Consider the following 14,612-nt stretch of genomic DNA (forward strand, 5'->3'; position numbering starts at 1 on the left):
AAGAAAAAAAAAATCTACAAGTCACAATCACTACAAAATTTCAGAATGAAATATATGTATGCGCGCTCTTTGATCTGCATGAGTCAGTATGCTTTTGAAGCCAGGTTTCTGTTACCCGTATGGAGATGCACCTGTATATACCGCAAAAAAATGGTGACCTGTGTTTGCAATAAAGACAGACAGGTATCACAACACAAATCAACAGGGAAATAAAACTGAATGTCGGACTATGATAGTACAAGGAACTCAGTAAAGAAAATTTGTTTAAAACACTGCAACACCAACATCAGAAAAAAAAAAATTCATTGGCTAACCGAATTGCACAAACATGGAATGCACTACCAACCGAAGTTAAACTTGCACAAAATACTAAAACGTTAAAAAAATCTCCTTGACACCAACACCATCTTAAAAGAAAACAATTTTGATTATGATGAATGAAACAAAGTTTCTTACAGAAGCGTATTTGCGTACCCCGCCCAACAACTGCAAACAAAAGAAGAAGAAAATGAATAAATAGAATATAATGGAAGAAGTGAAGATGAAGATTCGATGGGGACATAAAAAGGCCAAGAGGTCTAGGCAGATGACTTGCCAGTCCCTATTCTACTACAACAATAACAACAACAACTACTACTACTACTACTATAACAGTACTCACCACGTTCCTGCCGGAAAGCCTGGTATCCATATCACACACAATAGTTGATGTAGCAGGGTGTTAGTATCCGTACAAGAACCATACAATGGTATAAACACTTCTTGACGTTTTGCAGTTTTCGTACAAGTGCACGGTTGTTTCTCATACTCATGTTATAGACATCATCCACCCAGAAACAGTCTGCTGACAACAAATCACAAAGTCCAGTACAGTCCATCTCAGGAGTCATGTTCGGGTGCGCTGCAAAGAAAGAGTGTGTTGGAACACACTGTTGTTTGGAGGGACTTTATAGACAAAGCCACGCTCTTTGCACACTTCCCCACCCCGCAGATCAGAGAGGGAGAGCGAGAGAGAGAGAGAGAGAGAGATTGTAAACTAGAACATGAAATCAGCACGTGATTTACATGTATTTCAAAGTGAACTGGAGCTCTTGCTGCTTGAGAGAGAGAGAGGGGGGGGGGGGGGGGGAGGAGGGAGGGAGAGGAGGGAGTGGAGGGAGCGGAGGAGGGGGGGGGGGAGAGTTTCTGCCATGAACTCAGCACGCGATTTACATGTATTTCAATGTGAGATGTGACCATTGCTGTTTGTGTGTGAGAGAGAGAGAGAGAGAGAGAGAGAGATGAACTCAGCAGGTGATTCGAGGTTATTTCAATGTGAACGGGAACTATTGCTGCTTTGACGAAAAAAAAAGGGAAAAAAAGAAGAACAATTAACACACGCACACACACACACACACACAAACTAAGGGGAAATCCTCGCAACGAACAGCTAGGAAATACCTTCATATGGATATTGATTTCGAACCGTACTCTTTTGTTAAATGAGCAATGAGAAAAAAAAACCGCCAAAAAAACACACACAAAAACAACTACAACTCAGGTTGTAAGATGGCAACATCACAAGACAAAGCACTAAAAGAAAAGCAGATTAATGTGAAAAAGAACAAAGACAGAAAGCAACAGAATAAGGTTACATAAATTATGCTGATTCCTAAGGCCGTGTTCTTGTAGCGATGGAAGGCTTTGTGAAACTACTTTGATACGATTCATTTTTCCGCTGTTCATGCATGGAGCTCCATTTAATGACAAACTCATGATTTTGCGTGTTCAATTTGAATGCACACACACACCACACACAGACACACACGCACACACACACACACACACAGACACAGACACACACACAGACACACACACACACACACACACACACACACAGAATTTGTATGATAGTCAGTCGTGTCCGACTATGACCATCAGAACAACGATGGAGGTAACTGCTGTCCCAAATATCTGGGCTAGAATTTGATTATCGTGGATAGTGTCTTGCCCAAGTTACATTCCCACTCTCTCGACCAAGAGGGTTTTTGGACAGTCGGCGTTGGGATGGTTCCCAAAGGCCAAACTAGCCTCCAAGGCTGCAGCACAAAGTGCAATCTTGCCTCCTAGTTTGAGAGTCATAGCCATTAACAAAAGACTAAGTTGCAAATTATTTCCCATTGCAATCGAGAAACCATTAACACTTTCACCGCCAGCCAATTTAGAGTACAAAATTCCCTTGTGGTATAAACACAGAAAAGACAGTGGCTAAGAATAGCTGGGAATTCCCCCCGCAATGTATAAAAAAATATGGCCTATCCTACTACCGAATATTAAGAGCAGTAGGTTTATGGATAACAGACCAATGAATGGTCACCTTTCAGTGACATGGGTCCTCTACCACGCCTGTGCATAAATGCGAGCTTGGCGGTGAAAGGGTTAATCATACAGCTCTCACTTTGCTGTCTGCCAAACTGTAAACTTATGTCAATCTGTTATATAAGTTAAACGTACTGGTTGACACACACACACACACACACACACACACACACATAAATACATCCATCCATCCATATATATAGTGTTTTTTTTATTCAATCAAGAAAGTTCTGGTGTTTGATCAATATGCATCCAAGTGATATGACAAAGATCTAATACGTCAACAATTCCTCGTTTCTTCATATCCAATAATAAGTTTCACATTCAAATGTATTTCAGCACAAGTTCGACAATATTTTCTGTGATGCTGCATTGTAACTCTTTCTAAAAAGAAAGCAAATATTGCCGAGCACTGCTCTTCGCTCTACTGCTGTCTTTGAATAATTATCTCATTGTCTTTTTAACACATTTTAATTTTGTATTTTGTATTTGTATTTCCTTTTATCACAACAGATTTCGCTGTGTGAAATTCGGGCTGCTCTCCCCAGGGAGAGCGCGTCGCTATACTACAGCGTCACCACTTTTTTTTATATATTGTTTTCCTGCGTGCAGTTTTATTTGTTTTTCCTATGGAAGTGGATTTTTCTACAGAATTTTGCCAGGAACAACCCTTTTGTTGCCCTGGGTTCTTTTACGTGCGCTAAGTGCATGCTGCACACGGGACCTCGGTTTATCGTCTCATCCGAATGACTAGCGTCCAGACCACCACTCAAGGTCTAGTGGAGGGGGAGAAAATATCGGCGGATGAGCCGTGATTCGAACCAGCGCGCTCAGATTCTCTCGCTTCCTAGGCGGACGCGTTACCTCAAGGCCATCACTCCACTTCATTATTATAATTTATTGATCAATATCTCGTAACAATATTTTGATTAAAAAAAAGAAGAAAAGACAATTGTCTTAACTTCGCATCGTTTTCTTCTTCTTTTTTTTTTTTTTTTTTTGTTGTTTTTTGTTATATTGCTCATGAGTGTAACCGTATATTTAACTTTTCCGTCCATATCATAAATAACGATTTGATTATAAATATTATAATTTATTGATCAATATCTCGTAACAATATTTTGATTTTTTTTTTTACTTCACACTTCGTGGAAGATTTTGACATTCTGTGTTGATTATTTCTTCATTGATTTCAAGCCCAATATCATTTTCATTCATCTAATGTTTGACCAAATGAATGCAACCTGTTCATTCCATAAAATTAATTCCATATCTCGTTTTTTATGTGAAAAAGACTGGTATGTTAAGAATTCCCCATTTTCACGAGTCAAGTATATCACAAAGATGTTTCATCCTGCATATTTCTTATGAAACAAGTCTTTATGACCTATCGTGATTTTTGACTCACTTGTGAAAACAAAGTGAGTCTATGGTTTAACCCGGTGTTCGGTTGTCTCTTTGTGTGTGTGTGTGTGTGTGTGTGTGCCCGTGGTAAACTTTAACATTGACATTTTCTCTGCAAATATTTTGTCAGTTGACATCAAATTAGGCATAAAAATAGGAAAAATTCAGTTCTTTCCAGTCATCTTGTTTTAAAACAATATTGCACCTCTGGGATGGGCACAAAAAAAATGAAGCCTAATTATATGCAAACTGCATTTACTGTTATATTTATATTTTTTGTATTCTCTAAACTTGGCACTTTGATCTGATATTCTGACCCAACAACAAGAGCAGTCATTATTATCATTTTTTGTTCAAACAGGAACTTCTTTTGCTAAGCATGGAAGTTTTATTTATTTTGCAAACGTTTTGGTGCAGATAGTAAAAAAGGGAAATTACTCTGTAATTAATGCTAGCGGACTTAATTTGCTTTAAACTGATCTTTCTCATCAAAAACATTACATTTTGAAATTATACTCAATACATAACAAGCTTGGATTTTTTTTTAAAGTGTATCACAAGTGAGTCTTGAAGGCCTTGCCTCTTGTTTTATTTTTTTTTTTTATATTATGGAATGTATCTTCAGCTAGTATTTCCTCACCCTTTCAACTGCAGATTTTCACAAGAGTTAGTGTTTGTAGTAAAACATCTCTCCATGTCGGTCTGAGTTTGTCACGTTTAGTACCATGATTGCCCATGTGTTCCACTTCAGGGCACACAGATGTCAGTATTCATTGGTTTAATGTTTGTAAGTATATTTCTATATATGGAATACCTATTCCCCCATTTTTGAAAACCACAGACCTGTGTACTTTCTCCTTTTTTTTCCATTTTTGTTATCCCATACAAACTCATAACATATCTTTTGCAGTTATGGTGATCTGCTAGCCTATCAGGTGGATTTCGTAAATCAATCAATAAGCAAATATATGTTTAGATAGAATCAAAGGCTTTAATACAGTTACTCTACCATTGGTGTTGTTTTTTGCAGTCATAGTCTGAGTAAAATTTTTATTCTGGCTTGTGATTTTTTTCTGTTCTTTTTCTCTTATCCCACCATATCCTTCTTCCAACGCCATTTGTTTTCAGTCTGAGAGATTTTACAAACTGGAAACGTGTCCATTAGTTCAGGTAACTGAATCAATACATACATCAAATAATCGCCACAAACATCTCAGCTTGTAATACAAAAATACAGAGCAATTTACCATCACTGGCATCATATATACTGGCTAAAACAGGAGCGTCTATTCCAAATGCATCACTAAATATAACTTTACCGGTGGTTATTGCGGCATAAAGAATAGGAACGATATTATGCATTGCTAGAAAACATCAACATGAACTATATAAAGATTTATTAGACGTACAGAGTCTGCATCTCTATACCATCATCACAATAACGGCACCTCTATACCATCATCACAATAAAGGCACCTCTATACCATCATCACAATAAAGGCACCACTATACCATCATCACAATAAAGGCACGTCTATACCATCATCACAATAAAGGCACCTCTATACCATCATCACAATAACGGCACCTCTATACCATCACCACAATAAAGGCACCACTATACCATCATCACAATAACGGCACGTCTATACCATCATCACAATAACGGCACCTCTATACCATCATCACAATAGTTTCAGTTTCAGTAGCTCAAGGAGGCGTCACTGCGTTCGGACAAATCCATATACGCTACACCACATCTGCCAAGCAGATGCCTGAGCAGCAGCGTAACCCAACGCGCTTAGTCAGGCCTTGAAAAAAAAGGTGAATAAATAATAGATAAGCTTACATAAATAAATAAATAATTAATTAATAATCATAATATAAAAAGGTAGTAATAATAATAATAATAATTTTAAAAAATAAATAAATAAGACAACAATGATAATAAGCAAATAAATGTAAAACATGAAGACACACATTCACACATACACCCCCACACATGCATCACAGATATGCACCAAACAAGCAGTTTCACAGATATGAAAGCACAGTCAAATACATATAAACGTACATGAGCTCCAACACACACACACACACACACACACACACACACACACCACATCACAATAACGACAACACAATGCCATCAACTCAATAACTGCACCTCTGTGTAATCATCATTACAGTGGTCAGGGTAATCATCATCACAATGATCAGTGTAATCATCATCACCGTGTTTAGCACAATCATCAGACAGTGATCAGTGTAATCATCATCAGTGACCAGTGTAATCATCATCACAAAGCCCAGTGTAATCAAAACAATGATCAGTGAAATCATAAGCACAGTAATCAGTGAAATCATCATAGTGGTTAGTGTTGTCATTAATGCAAGATTCAGTACGATAATCAGTTTATCATGATTGTAATAATCAACCCAATTGTTAATGTAATATTCAATCTTATAATCAGCACAGAAGTCAGTGCAATCATCAACGTCATCACCATCCTCATCATGATAATTGTAATCATCATCAAAGTGATCAGTGTAATCACCCACATAGTGACCGACATAACTACCGCCACAATAAACATTGCCAATACTGTGTAGCTGTCGAACGCCAAAGAAAGAATCAATGCCAGCATCAGTGCAATCATCAACAAAAGCCACATCACACAGGGCATCAGCATGGCCTTTGGGTTTAGCCTGAGAACCAGCAACAGTATCATCACCACACAACATCCATGCCAATAAATTATCACAATCTTTTTTTCGTTACACGACCAACATCGACATGCCGATGACTCAGTCATGGTTCATGCATGCTGGGTATTTCCGTGTCTCCATAACCCACCGAACACTGACATGGGTTACATGATCTTTAACGTGCGTATTTGATCTTCTGCGTGTGTATACACACGAAGGAGTTTCAGGCACTAGCAGTTCTGCACATGTGTCGACCTGGGAGATCGGAAAAATCTCCACCCTTTACCCATCAGGCGCCGTTACCGTGAGTCGAACCTGGGACCATCAGATTGAAAGTCCAATGCTTAAACCACTTGGCTATTTCGCCGTCACCAACAATGAACACAAAAAACAACGTTCAATCTGATGACAAAATAACCCACCACTGAAATCTTGTGAACTGAAAAAGTTATCCTCACAACCATCTCCATCACGGCCTTAGCTGAGAATTAATTGGCCTTAGCTGAGAATTAATGGTCTCACAGTCTTTCAAGGCAGTCGGGATTGTGAGTCATATCAACTGTGTCTTGAGCTCAGCATAGGAAGGCAAGGCCCAATTCTCTCCTTAACTTTCCAAACTGAACCACCGTTCCCATCGATATCTGGGTGGAGCGAGGAAATTCGGAGCCAAGAGCCTTTCCAAAGGACCCAACACCATTCCGAAACGGGGCCTCGAACCCTGATCACTGGTGAACACTGGATCCCAAGTGAAGCGCACAACCAGATCCAGCCACCTCTGTGAAAGCCAAAGTCACTGTGAAAAGCACGTGAACATCAGACAGCAGAATGGATGAGGCACGAACAGTAAACACCCTGGAGCAGGATGAAGGTGTGTGTGTTGGGGGGGGGGGGGGGGGGGGGGGGGGGGGGAGGTGGGTGGTGATGAGATGTTCGCAGTGAGCGTGCAAGGTGGAAGGTAATATACAGGTGGAATGGAGAGAAGTGAGGGGTGGGGGGAAAGATAATGGAGAGGGTAAAGAGTGTACATCTGGTTGAGTTTTAAAAAAATCTGTTCAGCATGTCATGAACTAATCTCTCTCTCTTTCTCTGCTGTGTGCACATGTGGTATGTAGGTAGTTGTATGTGTGAATGAGAGGATGAACCTAATTGAAGCATGTTTATATGTAATGATTAATTAACTCTGTGTGTGCGCGTAACTGTATTGTGTTGCGATTGGTGAGTGAGTGAGTGAGTGCGTGCGTGCGTGCGTGCGTGTGTGTGTGTGTGTGTGTGTGTGTGCTGTGCAGACAGTATGCATCTCTATCTGTCATGACAAAAAACAACATTGCAAGTATGTCATCGGCAAACACTTCGCGACATGAACATCACCTGACTTATTGGTCATGGCTGGTTTGTCTGCACCATTTGAGCAGATTCCAGATTATTAACACCAACAAAATGATGAAGCCCATAGCGCTAGGAACCGCCCCGATGAGAAAAAACAAACGTTCTGGCCACGGCACAAAACTGGCGCACGTCAGCAATATTGATGCTGTCAGGACCAACACCACTAAGAGGAAACACAGACACAAACCCACTTTACCCTCTCGTACACACCGTCCACAGTAACTGTTCTCACCGCACAGCCTCGAGGGGCATGGTGGACATCGTGCACACAGCCCAGAAGTAGCACTGATGTCTATCAATATTTCAGAGATATCGTGTGCACTGTTCACAGTGGGGAAGGCTGTTGTTGTCTCCTGTGATGACTGGTGGCTGTTGTCTTCTGGAGCTGCGTCTTCACCCTGGTGCCGAGAAATGGAGCAGGTCAGCTCAGATTCTGTTTGTTCCGCACCATGGGGCTTCCTTTCTGGAATCGGAATTTCAACGCTACGGACTTTTCTCTCTTTCTGGATTTTTTCTGGGACAGGTATTTCAACACTGTGGATTTTTCTTCTCTCTTTCTTGGATTCATCTAAATTAAAGTAGGATCCCACTCTGTCTACTGGTTTATCATTCACTGTGTCAGCATGGCGTCTCAAAAGTTCGCTTTTTACCCCTCCGCCATCACTGGTTTCGGTTGCGTCTTCCTGCATAGCAATATTCACGTAACAGGTGTCACCACTCGTTTCATTTTCATCACCAGAGATGAGGTAATTCTTGTTAGATTCACCGTCACTGTGACTGGAGGCAGACGTGAAGGAAAGGGTGCTGTAACAGCCTTCACTGACAGTGCTCACCGGCCGACTGGAGGTGGGCTCACTGGTGGCAGGAGAATCGCATTGCCCGTGCTGTGAAAACAACCAGACAGAATCATGAACTGATCACACAGGCAACTGTCAGTTGTTCTGCTTGTGCATTCGCATCAAAGTTTTGTTTCACCCTTCTTTTCAGTGAAGGTGACCAACCGTGAAGTTGCATCACCATTGAAACAGCCTCATCATAGACAATTAGTGTAATTTCAGGATCAGGTTATGATTATAGGCACCAAAACCTTTTTACTGAGATTGAGGCATTGATTTCATAGCCACCGTGTCTAAGGCCCGGCATAGCAAGGTATGGCCCCAATGCTTTCTGTAGGCCTGAACTGAAAGAACAATGAGGCAAGGCGAGTAAAGGGTTAAACAACAATAAGGAGTGGTTACTTTCACGATTTACAAGGTACACAAATTCACGTCAATGCTGCTTATGCTACCAGTTCAGCTAGCACACAGGTAAATAATAGATACATTGGAACAAACTCAGACACTTCCACAAAAAAGGAAACTCCAGGCATGTCCTTATACTACTGACCATTTGATTTCGCACACAGCAGCAGTGACAGAAAAAAGTGTGCAAACATAAATTAGCTTTTATTCAAGACTGGTATAACCCTTCAGTCCTGAATAAGCGACACAGAATAAACAGACAATACAAAACAAACATATGGTTACCTCCATGGATTTTTTTACACGAAATAAACAAACAATGAGGCCAGGATTGTAAAGGAGTAAACAACAATAAAGAGTGGTAACTTTCTTTCCATGGGCAATTTTATCATTGCCAAAACGAAGTCAAATACCCATTCATTGTGAAGTGGGAATAATCGGAGCAAAGCGCCTTTCCAAACGACACAACACCAAGCAGAAAATCGGCCTCACTCCCTGATCACTGGTGAACACTGGATCAAAATTCCCACGCACAACTGACTGTGCCACAGCACCTCTTCCACAGCCCAAGTTACTGTGAAAAGCACGTGAATATCGGACAGCCAAAAATATGCCCACGCGTGGAGTGGGAAGAAGGTGGTGGGTGATGAGGTGTTCCCCGCAATGGACCAAACTTTGTATGTCAACTGTTACCGTTGCATGTGTATGATTGTGATTATAGTATCTTTGGCTTATTTTAAGTTAACACTTGAGCATTTTATGGCTTTTATATACACGTATCTGTGGTTTATTTTAAGTTAACACTTGAGCATTTTATAGCTTTTATATACACGTATCTGTGGTTTATTTTAAGTTAACGCTACAGCATTTTATGACTTTTAAATACACATATTGAATGACTGTGATTCTCGTGTGTTGTTTGTATCACAAATAAACTTTCTATTATTGGCGATAACGGAATATTCTGCGTTCTTTATTCAGTGAATCCATGCAGGCAGCCTCCCACCTTTCTACCGGAAGCACAGCTGCAGGGAAAGCCCTGTTCGACGAGCGGCAGTAGGTCATCAGGCACTGCCAGGGAGTGATCCGCCATCAACCTCCGTATCCGGTCCACGTGACTGCTGGCTTCACGCCCCGCCAGCTTCCTGAAGGCTCTGAATATTCTGGGCCAGTCAGTGGGGGGGTTTCTGTATCTGTCGATAATGTCCCTGAAAAAACAAAACCCAACTAATCGTTGCCTGTGTGAATGAGAATTCGTGTGAGTGTTGGAGGAAAGCAGGAAGGCAAAACTGAAGTCCAGAACGATCATGGAAGAAAGGAATAAAGAATGCAAAGATGATATAATGCATTGAAAACCTGTAGTGTAACACAGATACAGGGGGAAATGCAGGCAGACAGACAGACAAACTGTAGTTAGACAGACACACGAACAGACGGACATACGGGTGTTTTAGAGAAATGTGGAGGAGTGGAACCGTGGCGTGAAGAAAACTTTGGATGAAGTCAAAGTCATGAATAAACATTTTTTTTTTATTATCAAGTAATACTTTCTGATTCAAACCATGACTATCTCTCATCCCTCCGCTCTCTCTCTCTCTCTCTCTCTCTCTCTGTGTGTGTGTGTGTGTGTGTGTGTGTGTGTGTGATAATTTCATAATCAGTCTCTCTTACTTATAGTCTGCCAAGGTGATGAACCCTGCCTCCATCAGCAGATCCGCCAGATCCGTTGGACGGATCCTTTCCTTGATGGAACATCGGACACAGTGCCTCCCTGCTGCACGGTTGTCCTCCCCTGTTCCCCACTGGCTGAGGCCCGAGACAGCAGCATTCCCATCAAGCCATAGCCCCTCAGGGATAATGAACGAGTAATGCCTGCACAGGACTGGCAGGGCTTTCTCCACGAACACCTTGTGGTCGATGGAGCAGAGAATGTTCCACAGGCGTCTGCAACGAGAAATGGAAGACTTCCTATTAACTTCGTGTATTTCCTTGGCGATGTTCGTCGAGTGACGTATTATAGATTCAAAAATGTTGCTTTTCGTGAAAGACTCACTGGCTTTTTTTTCAAAAAATTTTTTTTTTTAAGCTTCAAGATTTCTACTTTTGACACTTCCTTGAAGCTGCGACGTCTGCAATTGTGATAGCTATGGAACAATGCCTGGGAATTGTCACGTGGAAAATTTCTTCTTTTTTTAAAATAATAAAATCCGCAATGTCGGGTTTTAGCTTTTGTGACAAGCAGAAACTGCCCCCCCTCCCCCCTCGCCCCTTAAAACAAGGCTAAATGTTTCTACTTCATCTTATTTGATTCATTTCAAGTACTTGATATGAAATAGAAATGCCGAGAACTTACTGTTCCCAGTATCATTGTGCTATATAAAGTACAATCATAACCATAGAAGTGTTAAGTTTGGAAATGTATGTCTTTTTCTCACGATTACGAAAATAAATATTGATACTGTTCTCCGAGAGTTCTCCTTCTGCTGTCCACCTTGCATTACTTAACAAATAGTAAAGAGTGGTAACTCTCTCCATTGACAACCCAACACAATGTACCTTTTATTTACCTGTGTGCTGGCTGAATCGGTGGCGTAGGCAGCACTGACTTGAAGTTGTGTACCTTGTCAATGGAGAGAGGTACCACTCTTTACTATTTGTTAATCATTTCATCACCTGGCATCATTGTTTGTTAATTTCCAGTTGAAAAACCACCGAGGCAACCATGTGTTTGTTCTGTATTGTCCTTGTGTTCTGTGTGGCTTGTTCAGGATTAAAGGGGCTATACCAGTCTTGAACAAAAGCTAATTTTTGTTTGCACATTTCTTCTGTCTTTGCTGCTGTGTGCACATGTCAAATGATCGGTATAAGGACAGGCCCGGCGCTCCCTTTTCTGAGGAAGTGTCTGGGTTTGTTCCAATGTACCTTTTATTCACCTGTGTACTGTCTGAATCGGTGGCGATTGTTAAATATGGTGTGCCTCAAGGCTCTGTCTGTATATCTATTACTTTCTTTATCCACAATACTCCCGGTATTCATGTAAATGTATAGCTGATAGACGATGCTGATGATTATTCTTTGGTGTATCTAATGTCATACTGTCATGTCTTTGATATAAGTACAAATATCTGTTTCAAGAATTATCATTTGATTTCGTTGTTGTTGAAAATTCAAAGGAAAGCTCTCACCTGGCCTTTTCGTTTCTTGTGGGAAGATGTAAGCCGCCCAAAGACTCTGCATCCCTGTCCGTGACGACTCGCATTGCCCTTAGTTCGTCCAGCAGACTGTAGGTTTCTATTTCAACTTTGTCCACAAAATTTTGGAGAATGGCTCTTAGGAATCGTTGTACATCAACACGCGTACCTGATTGAGCACAATCATAATGTTGATGGAAATACTGTTCAGTTCAGTTACTCAAGGAGGCGTCACTGCGAAGAAGACGTAGTAGTAGTAGTAGTAGCAGCAACAAGAAGAAGAGGGGGACAACATACTTCATAGTGATCAACACCAAAACACCAAACCACCACCACAACCCTCCACAACAACAACAAACAGCAACGACTTTCTCTCCCTCTCTTGGTTTAAATAATCTTTAATTATTCAACAATACACATGATTACAATGCAATGAATGACAAAAGAGCATCAACAAGCTTAAAGCTTATACTGTGCTCACAACGTTGCACTTCAATTTTATCATGACGGCTGATGAACCATGTTATCAATTGTATCAAATAACATTCATAAACAGTAAGTAATGAAATAATGAAATAAAAGACATAAACAAACAGTACATAATATAGTAAAATAAAGCTAATATCAATATTAAATTTATCATCACCAGAGTAATCGGCCTGATAGATGAGAAACACGAAGGGAAAAAAAGAAGAAGCAAATTTAGAAGAATGGTGGGGAAGGTGGCGGGGGAGGGGGAACAGAGGGGAGAGGAGAAATTCTGACAGATCATTGGCCAATCCATTCAACTTTGAATATTTGGTCAGTCAAATAAATCCAGCATATATTTTACGAATAGAATCATGTTGTACCCTTTCTTCACAATACTTTCTAAGCTAAAATCTATTTGAATCGGAGATAAACTGGTGAACAGTTTGAAATATGAATACATATGTATGATTTTGGAGAACAGGATCTCCATGCAACAGAGTTTTAACGTGAATGTAGTTTGGAAATACTTTTAAGATTGTGTTTGCCCGAGCCATATGAAAGTCTTGACAAAATAATAAATAATGTTCAGCAGTTTCGCTTGCAGTGTCACAAGCACAAAGTGGGTCGTTTATTAAATGTCTGTTGAACATATCTTAAGTCACTAATCCCTAGACGAAGTCGACAGAAAATGATTTGTTCCTTCCGTTTACCAAAGTAATAATAGCTAGGCACTACAGCATCGTTAGCACACAGGTAATGTTTAAGCTGGCTTAAAGAATTGCCTCTCTTCTCTTTTCTTCGTATGAATAATTATTTGGATGTGTGTGTTTGTGTTTTTTTTTATGTTTATACAGAAAACATTGAATAAAAAAGTTTATGGAAAAAAAAAGAAGAAAATAAAATAAACCCAGCAATGACCACAACTCACGCAGCGGACGAAGCTGTCTCCAGGACGGGGTGACCTGGTGACCGCTGGACCCTGATGACCTTTGGCTGACCTCTGACCCTCTGTCTTGCTCCATCATCCCCCCTCTGACCTTGTCCGGGATGACGTCAATTCCTCGTGAGGTTTCTGTCATCTGTCGGCACTAACAAGGTTGGTGGCAAAGGAAAGACACTCTCTCTCTCTCTCTCTCTCTCTCTCTCTCTCTCTCTCTTGTTGTTGTTGTTGTTGTTGTTGATGATGCTCATTACGAAATCGGTTATTATAAGAAATATTTTTCTCTATTAAGATTCCGAATATTCAGGGTTACTTTCTGTATTGATTAGAGCATTCACTATCTTCTGATGGCTTTCAATCTGAAGTTCTCATACAGATGTAATTTAATTCAGTATACTGAAAACCATGCCTCTTAAAACAATATATTCATTTATCCAACTCCATTTCAGTATTGGGTAAGTAATTTCACGTTATTGAAGGGGTACGTTTCTTTATTTTCACATAAAGTACGGTTTGTTTGTTGTTGTATTTGTTTTTTTGTTTTTTTTTTGTGTGTGTAATGAAATTACCATGTGATAATTTCATTCTTGCATACGGATCACATAACTCACTCAGTACGGCCAGTCCTCTCTTCTCCTCTACACAGACCCCTCGGATGTCCAGTGGGTGTCTCAATGACCCAACCTTTAGCTTCCGTCGTCAGAATTGTGGTATTCTTTGTCAACATTCACGTCTTCAGTATAAGAGCCTTCCGCTTGCAATATTTTGATGATGGTAATTGGGGTGAAACGCTGTTAACGTCGTCTCTTTCGCCGTTCGTATGGAGAGAGTTAACTCATTTAACCCTGCGACCGCCTATGAGACGTGTTCCGCTGATCGCCGTTCTCCGCCTGAGCCCGCCTGACACGCGGA

The 14,612-nt window shown here is 40.5% G+C and overlaps 1 protein-coding gene across 2 annotated transcripts in view; it reads right to left on the reverse strand.

The window, feature by feature from the left end:
- Positions 1-4,537: 4,537 nt before the first annotated feature.
- Positions 4,538-14,612, reverse strand: part of LOC143290373 (uncharacterized) — a 16,613-nt gene continuing 6,538 nt past the window's right edge. For both annotated transcript variants that reach the window (XM_076599751.1, XM_076599752.1), the window contains exons 2-6: positions 13,689-13,839; positions 12,284-12,458; positions 10,770-11,042; positions 10,105-10,306; positions 4,538-8,741 (exon numbers count right to left, since the gene is read on the reverse strand). In XM_076599751.1, the coding sequence (XP_076455866.1) occupies positions 7,845-8,741; positions 10,105-10,306; positions 10,770-11,042; positions 12,284-12,458; positions 13,689-13,839 (1,698 nt within the window). In that variant the 3' untranslated portion in view covers positions 4,538-7,844. The remainder of the gene's footprint in view (positions 8,742-10,104; positions 10,307-10,769; positions 11,043-12,283; positions 12,459-13,688; positions 13,840-14,612) is intronic.

The sequence above is a fragment of the Babylonia areolata genome, chromosome 15, assembly GCF_041734735.1.
Source record: "Babylonia areolata isolate BAREFJ2019XMU chromosome 15, ASM4173473v1, whole genome shotgun sequence".
In the NCBI taxonomy this organism is placed as follows: domain Eukaryota; kingdom Metazoa; phylum Mollusca; class Gastropoda; order Neogastropoda; family Buccinidae; genus Babylonia; species Babylonia areolata.